The sequence below is a fragment of the Castanea sativa genome, chromosome 9 (genome assembly GCF_040712315.1).
Source record: "Castanea sativa cultivar Marrone di Chiusa Pesio chromosome 9, ASM4071231v1".
In the NCBI taxonomy this organism is placed as follows: domain Eukaryota; kingdom Viridiplantae; phylum Streptophyta; class Magnoliopsida; order Fagales; family Fagaceae; genus Castanea; species Castanea sativa.
The window spans coordinates 18423567-18437336 of NC_134021.1; the positions used below are offsets into that span (position 1 = coordinate 18423567).

The 13770-nt window shown below is 34.0% G+C and overlaps 1 protein-coding gene across 1 annotated transcript; it reads right to left on the reverse strand.

Annotated features, from left to right (window-relative positions):
- Positions 1–5119: 5119 nt before the first annotated feature.
- LOC142609984 (protein argonaute 2-like) lies at positions 5120–13340 on the reverse strand. Its single transcript, XM_075781706.1, has 3 exons — positions 12807–13340; positions 7921–9088; positions 5120–6980 (listed from the first exon to the last, which is right to left on the reverse strand). Exons 1-3 carry the CDS (start codon positions 13249–13251, stop codon positions 5522–5524), a joined length of 3072 nt encoding a protein of 1023 aa, XP_075637821.1. The 5' UTR covers positions 13252–13340; the 3' UTR covers positions 5120–5521.
- Between the last annotated feature and the right edge of the window lie 430 nt (positions 13341–13770).

Genomic DNA, 13770 nt, shown 5'->3' on the forward strand with positions numbered 1-13770 from the left:
GTTAGGTTTATCACAAGATGGATATATAGATAAGGTTCTAGAATGGTTTAGCATGCATAACTCCAAAAAAGGATTACTTCCTTTCAGACATGGAATCCCTCTGTCTGATGACCAAAGGCCTAAGACTCAAGAGGAAGAAAATATGATGAGACAAGTTTCTTATGCTTCTGTAATGGGAAGTCTCATGTATGCCATGCTTTGTACTAGACCAGATATCTGTTATTTAGTTGTCATGGTCAACTGATATCAATCAAATCCAAGACCAAAACATTAGCAAGCTGTAAAGCATATTTTCAAGTATCTACGGAGAACGAGAGATTACATGCTTGTTTACCGGTGTGAGGATTTGATTCCCATTGGCTATACAGATTTAGATTTTCAATCAGATATTGATTTCAGAAAATCCACTTCTGGTTGTGTGTTCACCTTGGGAGGTGGAGCCATAAATTGGAGGAGTGTTAAGCAATCTTGTATTGCGAGCTCCACCATGGAAGCTGAATATGTTGCTGCTTGTAAAGCAGCAAAGTAAGCTGTTTGGCTCAAGAAATTCCTTTCTGATCTTGGTGTTGTGAGAATGGAGCAAGTTCCCATCACATTATTTTGCGACAATAGTGGAGCGGTTGCATAATCCAAATATCCAAGGAATCACAAGAAAGGAAAGCACATTGAGAGAAAGTACAGCACATTGAGAGAAAGTACCACATCATTCAAGACATTGTTGCTCGTAGAGATGTAGTAGTAACAAAGATAGAAAGTGCAAATAATCTAGCAGATCCTTTTACCAAAACCTTGCCTTAAAGGACTTTCGAGTCACATTTGGAGGGAATGAGAGTTAGATTAGTGCACAATAGTCTTTAGGGCAAGTGGGAGATTGTTAGGATTAGTGCCCTTAAATCCTATTGTATAATGCTATGTATGACATTATGTATGACTTAATGTTGTATTAATAAAGTTGTTTTATTATAATCTAAAATAATCGTAACATGAATATTGAACATTATCATATAGCCCATGAGATGCATAGTATGTGATTTATGTGAAAAGTCACAGAAGATATAAATCACAAGTTCTTTGTAAACTCAGAATTGTAGTTCATAGTCGGTGATGAAATTAGGCATTTCATCTACGAAGACTATAACATATCAACTAAGATGATTTGTCTTGATCATGGAAGTGGAGACTTCTAGTTGGTATGTTGATATGTTTTAAGAGTTAAGACATATTAAATTGGACCGCTGTGAAATTTATTATTTTCCTAATGACTGTCAAATAAATAATAAATCTTACAACTTATATTTACATGAACTCTTAATCCTGAGAGAATAATAGACCTGATCATGAAGTGTAGACTGCTTTGATATATCAGGAGTGAGATCTAAAGTTACGGTCAAAACCTTAGTATGTTGGATAACCACATTTAGTGTTGATGGAACATATATTCTCAAGATGGAATTCATAATCTCTTAACGGAGATACAAAATATTCATTTGAGATAAATTTAATGGGTTTGTTATTCAGAATGTTAGGCGTAACTACTTTAGTAAATAGTTACTAAAGTATATATTTATGAAATTAGATTTCATAAATATATGATGAATAACTTAAAGGATTAAATCGGGTACTCAAGGATTAAGATGTAGTAATTTACGAAGTGACAGTATACATTTATGACATTATGTTACTACGAATATTTTATAAAGGAGTTGCATGTATAATAAAGTTTTGGGATATAATTTATTAATAAGGCCTAAAGTGCCTATGGATATAAGACCAAAATGGACTGAATAATAACAAATAGACCGAAGTGGAGCTTATAGCACCGAAGTGGCCCTGAATAAGACCTAATGAATCAAACTGAACCAAAGCAAACAGAAAGGACCGAATAGGGCCGAAGTGGACATAATAGACAAAATGGGACCAATGTGGACCGAATAGGATCAATGTTGACTGAATAAGACATAATGGACCGAATAAGACCAAAGTGGATATAGTAGACTACATAGGACCAAAACGGGCTGAATAAGACCAATGTAAAAAGAATAGATCGAATAGGACCGAAGTGGACAGAATGGACCAAATTGGATCAAATAAGATCAATGTGGACCAAATGAGACTGAATTGGACCAAATAGGACTGAAATGGACTGTAGTACACAATAGAAATATAAGAGAAATATGTTTGTAGTGATAAAATTTGGTTTAAAAATAAAATAAATAAAATAATGATGTGTGAAGGCTTCAAAGTGAGGTAGCAAATATAGATATAGAATAGATATGATATTAAGTTTTATTTATTAATTCTTATTTAAACATGCAATTTATGCGTCATAAATAAATATAGGACATCCAATGTTTGGCACCTTGTTGTCAATGTGGATTTCGACGTATTTGGCATTATAAAAAAGGGTGCACACAATTGTTATTGTAGTTTGAATTTCTGGTTGCATGGGCTCTACGCATATTTGGCATGTGATTGGATGATCTTCTTGTAGGTCGTCTTGTTTAGGTGAGGCAATCCTACCATCATGGCTCACTAGACAAAGGACATTAGAGGAATTCATCTTAATCACTACTAATAGTTGTTCTCCTTTGTCAAAGATCTGCATAGCTTCGTGGTACACGTTGTGGTATAAATGAGTCTAGCGATATAAGATTTTCACAAACGGTCTTTTCTATATATGTATGACATGATTTGTTATAATTGGTGCATAAATGTTATAAGTTGTAAGTTCATATAAAACTAACGTTACTTCATGTATAACTTATCAATTTTATAAATTTTTTATCCTTACATTCATTTAAAGATACATGTTAGAGATGTTTAGAATGTGGGCATCTTGCACATCACTTTTTTGTTCTTCTAATGAAATGCCACTTTTTGAGGAGTTGTGGTATATTATTGATTTGGGTCTCCTCTCTCTCCCTCCCTACAAACTTAAGAACCATGGTATGATATTGTTGCTGCTGTATTTATAAATATATACATTGATATGTTGTAATAATGATGTTTGAGTTTGGAGAATATTGTTTCATAAAGTTGTTAAAGTGAAAATTCAAATTCTGGAATTTTCTAAGTGAAAATTCGAAATTCAACATTTTCGATCGGTCGAAACTTTGGCTCGATCGATCAAAATGGCAAGAAAATAATCCTAGAGCCTCTGGATGAATCAATCTCTATTCGATTCCTGTTCGATCGATCAAAAAGAGCACTCAATCGATCGAAAGGAACTTTCAATCGATCAAAAGTAGTAAAACAAGATTTTCTGCAGAATTTTCTGGTGACTGTTCTGAATGTTTGAAGAGGTATCAAGCTTTGTGAATGGTTTCATGAAACATTTTGACACTCCATGCGTGTCTATGGGTATAAATAGAGGCTTATGTTCACTTGAAAAATCTTGTGGTTATTTTTCAAAATTGCTATCTGTAGAACCCAACATTTTAGTTGTATCTCGGGCACAAATTTGCAATAACCTTTTAACAACAATAGTGTGGGGGCAAATATTGTCTAAGGAAAACGATATTATGCCTCTAAATTATCTATTTTCTGTTTGTTTTTTTGTGTTAACCTTATTCTTCCATTATTACTTTGTGTAATATCCACAACAGTTGCAACTGTGAGTGTATTTCTTTCTTGTTCCTCACGTTTGTTTGGTTACCACAAGAAAAACCTTCAGTTCCTTCCAAAGAATTTAGGCTGATTGCATGTACATCCACCATGGAGCATTTTTGTTTTTTCCTTAATAACGCATTGCTTGCCTCACAGGGAGAGCCTCGTTGGCTCTCTCTATCCGGTTTGTCCAAGTTCATACCTAGTAATGTTACTTCAAGTATAACTTATCACTTTTGTAAATTTTGTATCCTTACATTCATTCAAACTTAATTTCATGGGTGGGTCATAGAGTGAAGAGAAGAAAAATGTAGACGAGGAGATAAACTAAAACAGTAAGTCGAAAGGTAAAAAATTTTAATAACTTTTCATAATTATTGACGTATCTTTTTGTGATTGCTGCATAACAAAAATAATGGTAGTGATAAATTTATATAAAAGTGATATTATTTTAATTATAATTTGCAAACTTAACTAACAAGTTGGGAGAAAAAAAATTTACATCCATAGAATTTTGCTCAAATTAGAACAAAGTTGTCATTATGATTTTGTTAATGCTTTTAAAAAAAGAAAAAAAGAAAAAAGAAAAGAAAAAGAACATCTAATACTACATGTAGAAATCAAACAAAAAGGATTCTATTAATTCGAGGAGATGAAACCCATTTAGAGGAAATGGACTCCTTCTTGAGAGTGCAGCTATCCATTGGGCTGGATTATTGGACATGCGACTAAAGGGTTGTAGAATATGTCCCATGACCAATCGCAGGCTAGAAAGCAAGCCTTAATTTGAGAATGCAGAGTACTGGGTGAGCCTTAGGCAGAAATGGGCTCAACTTGGAATACAATCTTCTGACCCACATGAGTTACGATATCTTAGGCCTCATTAGACGCATCTGCAGCTTAACGTGGGCCGGGACCGCTTTGGCATGGGACTCACTGAGTCACTCTAATTCAAAGAAGAAGGAAAAATCACAATTGGGATTTGTATGTGCTTTATCCCCGTTGGTTTTTGTTTTGTTGTTGTTACTGTATTATTTTATATTTGCATTATTTTTGTTTTTTATTTATTTTTAATTTGCACAAAAGATGGGCGAGAGTTAAGGATGAACCGTTCAAAATGAATAAACAAACAGATTTAACACCTGGTAGTTTTTTTTTTTTTTTTTTTTTTTAAATCTAAAAATTAGGACCAAATCTGTAAAACGTGGAATTACATTTTTATTTAACTAAAATTTAGGAGTTTTTAAATTTTTAATTTTACATATTTATAAGAGTCCAAGTAGGAAATAATTTAAGGGTAGAAAAAATAGAAGTTCAAACGGGAGAAATCCTATAGACGGGAGAAATATATATATGATGCCAAATATCAAAATTTTATTCATACACACGTCAAATCATTGCAATGCGTTATTTCACGTTACATAACACGTAAAAGAAGGAAAAAAAAAAAAAACGTTAAAGAAGACCACACTGACTCCAAAAACCCAAACACATTTAAAAACCAGTTATGAAAACCACAAAAATTCAATCCCTGTCTATTCATACAGATGAGTGAGGTTCCACTGCACAAACCATGACAACTAATATAGGAAACACAGATATGATAGATTAAGACTCGAACATAACCAATTTATTACAATAAATCATCCAAACAAACCATCTGTCTTTAGAGGAAACAGATGGCATGACAGATTGAGAATTGTAACCCATTTGCTGGGTTCAATCTCCATTGCGCAACTAGAAAAAAAAAAATTAAAATAATAATAATAATAATAACCTATTAGATTCACGCATAAACACCTTTAATAGTTCACATAGGAATTGAGGGCGTCGGCCATTGTTAAGACAGCAGCTGTCTATCTCCTCACCCCTTTTGTGAAAAGAGAAGGAGAACATGGGGCCATGATACAGCAGTTTAGACAAAAAACATTATATTTTCCAGGTCTGCGTGCAACTTGAATAAATTTGGATCAAGTGATTCTGTTGAAAACAGAGATGATGATGTTGATGATGAAGAAGAGGATGTTGATGATGAAGAAGATTGCCCTTCCACCACTGCCTCGTAGTATAGTCGCCCTCTATAGGCAGCAAGGTCAGCATAGTACACCGGTGGGACCAGTGATACAGGTTTAGTGCACCGAGTAAAGGTGAAGCACATATGGTATATGAGCTTTTGCAATTCATCAGAAGTAAATCCATGGTCATCCCAGAGGACATAGTAGTGTGTGGGCTTGCTTGTCCCAAGGCTTCCATAGTGGCTACAAAGATAGAAATCAAACTCAAATGGGTGAACAATTGTTGTGTCCACAACTGTGCCCGGAGAAACATTGCCAGTGCGACCCCCATCCCTCTCGTTCTCCAGAAATAGACGAGTCTGGTGTCGCTTTTGGGCTACGATAAGTGTGATGGCTGGGGAGTATTTGATTTTTTGCAGTGCCATCTTCAGATCTAGCAACTCCTCATTGAGAACCATTTCAAATTGGCCCTCACTTACTCCATCACGAAAGACCACAATATGGTCTGGCAAGACATTATTATTTAGCTGAGCATACAATTGAACAAGCTCCAAACACATATTTCCAAAATCCAGAATCCTCTCCTTCCGATGGAGTTGTGGGCAGACACGTGCTGCATAGCGATTTGCGGCAGGCCAGTTCAAGGTAGCAACAACAGCTGCAATGGATGGACTTGAAAGATCCCTAGCACCGGGATGATTAACATCAGCCCCCACGAACATTACATGGCCTTCGCCTGCAAAATGGGCGAGCGGGTCATTAAGCTCTACATTGCTGCCTCCAAGCTTGGCATTCATCTTGGTAGCAAGATTTGCAAAATACTGGTCATTCGCTCTGCAGGTGGACAGACAACACTGCGTCACTATACCAACCTTGGTCTCAGAGATCCACTTCAAATATTTGTAACCAGGATCCCTCCTAGACATCACACAAAGAAGAATTTGTAAATGACCTTTTCCTTTCTTATAAGCCTCTTCTTTAACACTTTCAAGTAGTTCAAGCAACACATCAACCCTTGAGAGTTTATTCATTGAAGTGCACTTATATATGAGAGGCTCCTCCATGTGGATCCCCAGATTTATGCACCGCTTGATAAGCTCTGGAATGAAAAAACCAGGATTCAGCCTCGATTTATAATCATTAGCGCTGAAGTCAATAACACCCCATCGGTCAATTCTTTTGCCTTCCACAACCGATTTTTTAACAAGATTCCACTGGCATTTCTCTTCGTCAACTGTTACCTTCATCACTTTGCCATTCTGAGCACCTAGCTTCAACACAGGTGGCCCAAGAACACGTCCTCTAACGCTTGTCATGCTTGTGTTTACTTCCATTCCAAAATTTTGAGCCACTCCTCCACTGCCAATGGAACATAACAAATCTAATAATATTAAATAAATAAATAAAATCATCACAGCATTATTTAAACTGCATCAAGCGATTTGATGCAATCTATTAATGTAAGGAAATCCATGTCAACTAATGAATCCTGAATTTTTAAATCTTAAGATATAGAACATAAAACAAATTTTTTATAAGCTTTGTACTCGGCCAAATGTCTCAAGCTTTTCTATTTTCATCTATCAGAAGATCAGCATGATATAGGAGATACAAGGTTTATCTGTCCCACATTTATTAGTCCAGTAATAGCAGGTTACTTAGTTGTAAATAATCCATTTAGCTCTACATTACTCACACTTCATTCATCATACATGCCTATCATAGTTGGTGTAGTGATCGAATCAATGTCAAAAAGAAAATACTAATGATGCTCAAGTCACTGCTTAGTAATAATTGAAGGTGGCCAGCATGAGTTCATAGTAAAAATATACAATATTAATTTTTTTTTTTAATATCAGTAACTGTAAGTTATGCATGCATGATGTATGTGGCGGGCTTTGACTCGGGACCTCATCCTTTACTCACATTTGTGAGACGTGGAAGTGCCATTTGAACCAGCACTTATTATTATAAAAAGCTAATAATTATTAAACTCATAATTACAACATGAAAGCCAAGTGCACAATCTGTAAAGTTCTAGCCCTTTTCATGCTAAACTATGGCAAATAGTAGGCTACTAACAATTTACTGCGTTCTCCAAATGAAAAAAGTGCAAAATTTATATCATTTTAGCATTATTTTCAACTGCAATCATAGTAAAACAACCACCTACTATTACTGATGTCACTCATGCACCCTAATTTGTTGTTTAAATGCATCAACATATAAAGCAACAATAGAAGTTCCATGCGAATTACATGCTATCAAAATAAAAAGAATGAAGTTTGAATGCACATACCCACAAGGTCCATTTTCTGAGCGTACCCCGCTGCGTATCTCTCTCTCCCTAACCTTTGGTAGCACTAATGACAAGTTCTTCAAAATGGTACCCGCTTTTCTATCCAAACGCTCCTTTGGATACATTTGCCCCTCAACTAAGACACAGAACTCCATTGGTACAGCATTTTCTTTATTGGCTTTGCCTAAATCCAAGCAGGGAATATTCTTGTACATAATATCCTTGTCATATTTCTCCCTGAAATAGTCAGCAATTCTAACTTGCCTAGGTGGATTCTGGCAATCTGGGCCTTCCTGAATGAATGAATATTCCTGTGTATTCTCCCTCGTTAACCCCCGAATTATGTATTTCTGTTTGTTTTTCCAATGCGTCACGGTAACTTTCAGTCCCCTTAATGCATCCTCTACTTCTCTCCTAAACCTTTGGAAATTTTTTATATCAAAGTTTGGAATATGCTCCCGGAGGAAATCTAGAACTGACATTTTCTTCCGAAATGCCAGAACTGAGTAGTTCGCACACAGTGCTAGACCCTGAAACGTGGGCTTTAGGCTATGTTGAAATCCTCTAGATGCTGTGATGCCCCACCCAAGATCATCTCCTTCCCTAGGCCCTCTAGGGAAAAAACTCCGCCCAAAAGGGATCATGTACCTAGATGGATTCTCCCTCATTACAAGATCCATTCCTTGTAATACATCTCGGGGGATTGACAAGAGCTGTCCATTTAAGTAATCCTTCAACTTGCCAAACTTGATCTCATTCACAAGATTTATGGTAACTACATATGAACCACCCCTCATGTCTTCTCCCTCATGGACTTTCACATCAAATTTTCCAGTGGGCAATGGTACGACACTGAATATGTTCTTCTCACCATCATATACAGTCTTTGACAAGGGAAATTGTTCAGGATCATCAGAAGATAATTTGTTTCTAATTACTGAAAGAACAGATTTTGGTATTCTCACAGGTCGACCATTCTTGGGGGGCACCGCCGGTTGGACATCAAGAACATAGTGCATTATAATAGTATTTGGGTTGAATTTGACAGGAAAATGATTGGCACGAAGTCCAACAGTCCGTATAGCAAGCTTGCCTCCTTTATCAGGTCGTTTTACAGGGATAATCTTGTCTGAATCTTTTGAAAATTTCATTCCTTTAACAGCAGGATCTGTACAACGGAAGAAAGTTGTTAATCACTGTGGCTGCTAAGAATATTGAAATCAAATTGCTCTGTTTTATGCAATAGAAAACATTTCTGTTGGTACATGAGATCAAGAAATTGACCATAGCATGAAAGTTTTCAAAAACAGAAGAAGATTGTACAATTTTCTTTCTTTTTTGAAGGGGAGGGGGGTTGTGCTTAAGCTCAACACAACGAAACCTCTCCAAGAGAGAGAGCAATAACAACAAAAGAAACAGCTCTCTCCAAAATTGATCACACACTAGAGCAAATTTAGCATAGGCCGCCCCAGAAAAATAAACACATGACATTATTAACAAAGGTACAAATAGCGCTGCAAATGACGGTATATCTATATATAAAAAGAGTCCACATGTAAAACTACAGGGACATGGCTGCCGTAAGTTTGGTTTATTCGATTTCGATTCTCACTGTTTCGCTGGCTTTTTTTTTTTTTTTTTTGGAGGAGGGACATGGCTTTGGTTCATTCAATTCTCACAGTTTCCCTGGCTTTATTTATTTCTTTCTTCTTCTTTTTTTTTTTTGTGGCTAATATCACCAATTGAACAAGCTTTTTATTTTATTTTTATTGTTTTTAATGTACATATGAGCTGTTATCTTAAAAAAAAAAAATTCACATAATAGATTATCATAATATTTTCATAATTTTTGAGAGTATTATTTCCTTATAAACCAAAATAAAATAATAAAATATCATACTAAAACCAACTACAATTAAAAATAAAGATATTATGAAGAAAAAAATGTGACATTCACAACATTTTTCACAACACTTTTATAACAAATCATATGTAATAAATTGTTATTGGTAATAATTTAAACCTACCAATTAAATTATTTTTTTGTTCACCAATAACAACCCGTAATAACCTCCTACTTATAATTAGTTATAAAAATATTGTGAACATAGCATTTCTCTTATGAAAATATTAAGATATTTTGTTATCATCAACTCGTCATAATATTTTCATAACTACTAAAGTGTCAATTCTTTATGGGACAAAATAAAATATAACAAAATTATTAAGATATTATGAATTGTACCAATATGTTGTGTTTCTAGAATTTTTTTTAATTTAGTAAACTTTGTTGAGCGGAAATTCACTGTTTCAAATACATTTTTCTTGAGCTGACTTTTTGTAATTTTTATTATATTTTTTCTTTACGCACCATCTTAAGTAAAAAACACAAAAAAAAGGATTAAATCACTTTTCATTCTTTATGTTTGTAGTAGTTCATAATTGCTTCTTAAAATTTAAAATCATTCAATTTTTCCCTTAATATTTTGAAAAATAACAAATATGTCATATTATTATTCTCTTAGTTAAAACCTAATAAAAGCTTATGATTCTCAACATATTACATTGTGTACTGTCTAAAATACTTTCACTAAATTTTAACATTCCAAAAATGTTCTTCACGTATTTTGAGTTTTAGTTAATAGTAACGCTTAGAAGTTGGAATGGTGATATAAGATGATTCGATGACACAAGCCTTTTGTTATTTTTTTTTCTTGCCTAAATGAGTGTTAATTAAAAACTAAGTTAGCTAAATATTGCACCTAAACTCATGTAGAATGATAAAGAAGAAAGTATGAATGAAAAAAGTTTCATTGTGTATGGTTGAAGGTATTTGATGAAAAGTTTCAATTGTAGCATATATATGACATCATTCATTATGAAAATATAAATATAGTGACAATGTCTTAGCAAAACCCAATTACTTATTGTTGGAAGGTGATGAAATTCATTATCATTCTTAGAAGTTTTTAGTGTGTGGACGGTACCTTTAGCAAATAAGTACTAAGAAATTATTATAGTAAAATAGATATTTATATGTTAAATAGCTACCATAACTTTATGTATGATCAAAATTCTTATAGAAATGAGATTAACTTTGTATAACATATATTTTTTATGTATATAATTTTATACTTCTCTAAATAAAAATTTTATCTTAGTTTTCTCACTCAAGAGGTAGCACCTGCCACCCTAACTAGTCTAAATAAAAAGTGTCAATGCCTATATCTATAGTGCTTTGGTTTGGTTAAGTCAAGTTTTTGTCTATTTTCTAAGCCAAAACGGCGTGCTTTGTTAAAAAAAAAAAAAAGTAAAAAGTCACAATTTAATAAAACAAACTTGATACAGAGCAGAGACATTTCTACTGTATTTTTGGCCTTTGATGAGCATAAACTCACCGTTTCACAAGAGCTGGCCTTCTTCTTTTTTTAATTATTTTTTTTAACATATCACAATTCATACCAGCTTTCTTGCTCATTTCAGTTTTTCCTCTTTAAATATGTATATGTGGTGATAAGGATAGAGTGTTTTGGTTTAAGAGTTGTTAAATTCTCACGTATGCACTTGCCTTCTTCTTCTTCTTCTTCCTTCTCTCTCTCTTTTTTCTATTTTTTCTTTTTTTTCTTTTTTTTTTTTGCAGTAATATCATCCATTGAACTTGCTTATATAATAATAATAATAATAATAATAATATATTAACACAACAAATTGCTACAATATTTTCAAAATTGTTGAGAGGTTAATTCTTTATATGTCCAAATATATTAATAAAATATTATACTAAAACTAATCACAACTAAAAATAAAAGTATTGCGAAAAAAAAATTCAACATCCATAAAATATTTCATAACAAATCTTAGATGGTAAATTGTTATTCTATATTAAACTTACTAATGAATTTACTTTTTTTGCCCACCAATAACAACTCATACGTAACAACCTATTGCTTATGATTTGTAATAAAAATATTGTAGACATAACATTTCTTTTGTGAAAATGTTAAGACATTTTGTTGTCGTTACAATATTTTCACAATTGTTGAGTATTAATTCTTTACAAGTCAAAGTAAAATATAACAAAATTATAAAGGTATTATTATGAAAATATTGTGTTATTCTGTGTTTCTATAATTTTTTTTATTAGTCAATTTTTGTTGAGCCAAAATTTACTGTTTCACATATAATTTTCTTGAGTTGAATTTTTATATATTGTATTTTTTTTTTCTTTATGCACCATTTTTAGTAAAAACAAATTTTTATATATTGTATTTTTTTTTCCTTTATGCACCATTTTTAGTAAAAACAAATAGTTTTACACATACACACACGAAAACAAAAAAACAAAGAGTAAAAATAAAAACAAAAACTTAATATTAAAACACTTTTCATCTTTTTATATTTGAGGTAGTTCACAATTTATCTTTAAACTTCAAAATCAAGTAATTTCTCCCGTAATATTTTGAAAAAAAACAAATATAACATATTGTTGTTCTCTTAATTAAATCCAAATGAAAACTTATAATTATTAAAATATTCTTTTGTATAATGTCTAAAATATTCTCGGTAAACTTTGTATTATTGCTATCATCACTCTCATGTCGTTGGAAATGCTCCAAGTAAACTTTGTATTATTGCTATCATCACTCTCATACGGTGAAACACCAATTACTATATTATATACTTTGCTTATCTTCAAAGGCATCGCCTCCTAATAGAATTAGATTCTAGAAAAAAAATTCTTTGTTACAGAGAAACAACTTTAGCAACATAATTTTCCAAGATGGTTGTCCCAATTTTATTAGGGCGCGCAAAAAGAAAGAAAAAAACAGAACAGAACAGAAGAAAAGAAAGAAAGGCAGAAAAGAGAAGAGATCCAGATCTAATACCAGCGACAGGAGGAGGAGGAGGCTGAGGCTGAGGCTGAGACTGAGGCTGAGAAGAAATAGATGGGGCAGTGTGTCCCACTTCCACCCACTTATTATCACCCTGGCCTCTTACTAGTCTTCCTCCACTACTACCATTAGCACCACCAATCTTGCTAGCCCAGCTCGACCCATCAGACGTGGGACCCACCCATTGACTCCCCGGAGGACCACCACCACCAACACCCACATGTGGATGTGGCTGTGGCTGTGGCTGTGGGTGCCTTCGTCGTGGTGGTGGTGGTTGTTGTTGATTCGACCACACCTGAGTTGCACCATGCCCAGGAGGACCCCTCCCTCTTCCTCTACCAGCTCCTTCTCCAGCAGCATTTCCCCTAGCACCACCTCTACCTCCTCCGCCTCTTCCTCTTCCTCTTCCTCTGTACCCACCACATGCTTCTCTGTCCATTATATCTCGGACTCACAAAACTCGCTTCGCTTGCCCCACTCGGTAAGGAATCGCAAACCAAACAACACTGCTTTGATTTTGATTTAGAGAAGTGAAACGAAATGAGTTTATAAAATTGAGAAAAGACGTCATTTTGCTTCTTGTAGAAGGAAACGACATTTTGGATTCAATTTAAAACTACAACTTCATACTTTTACAAAATGTCAAAAGGCAAAAGGACACGAAAGAAAAAAAGAAAAAGAGGAGTTGGCGGGAAAAATCTCTAAGTTTTTAGTCCTAGAGTTCTAATTCTAGAAATTTCCAGAAGCTTCTGTGTAACAGATGAACATGGGACGGAAAGTAACATATGTCTCTCTGTGGGTTCCACACCCACACCCACACCCACACCCACACCAGCGCCCATATCCTCTATTTTTTTTCTTTTCTTTTCCTTTCACCAGGCCAAATACGCGCGTACTGAAGGCTTTCAATTTTTTTTTTTTTTTTTTACTTTGTCACATTTTGAGACATTATTTTTAA

Bases quoted from the DNA above. Each gene is read 5' to 3' on its own strand.
- LOC142609984 (XM_075781706.1), bottom strand. From the start codon at position 13,251: ATGGACAGAGAAGCATGTGGTGGGTACAGAGGAAGAGGAAGAGGAAGA. The intron at 9,089-12,806 runs GTATTAGATCTG...TCCGTTGTACAG, and splicing joins TCCTCCTCCTCCTGTCGCTG to ATCCTGCTGTTAAAGGAATG. The intron at 6,981-7,920 runs GTATGTGCATTC...TTCCATTGGCAG, and splicing joins TCAGAAAATGGACCTTGTGG to TGGAGGAGTGGCTCAAAATT.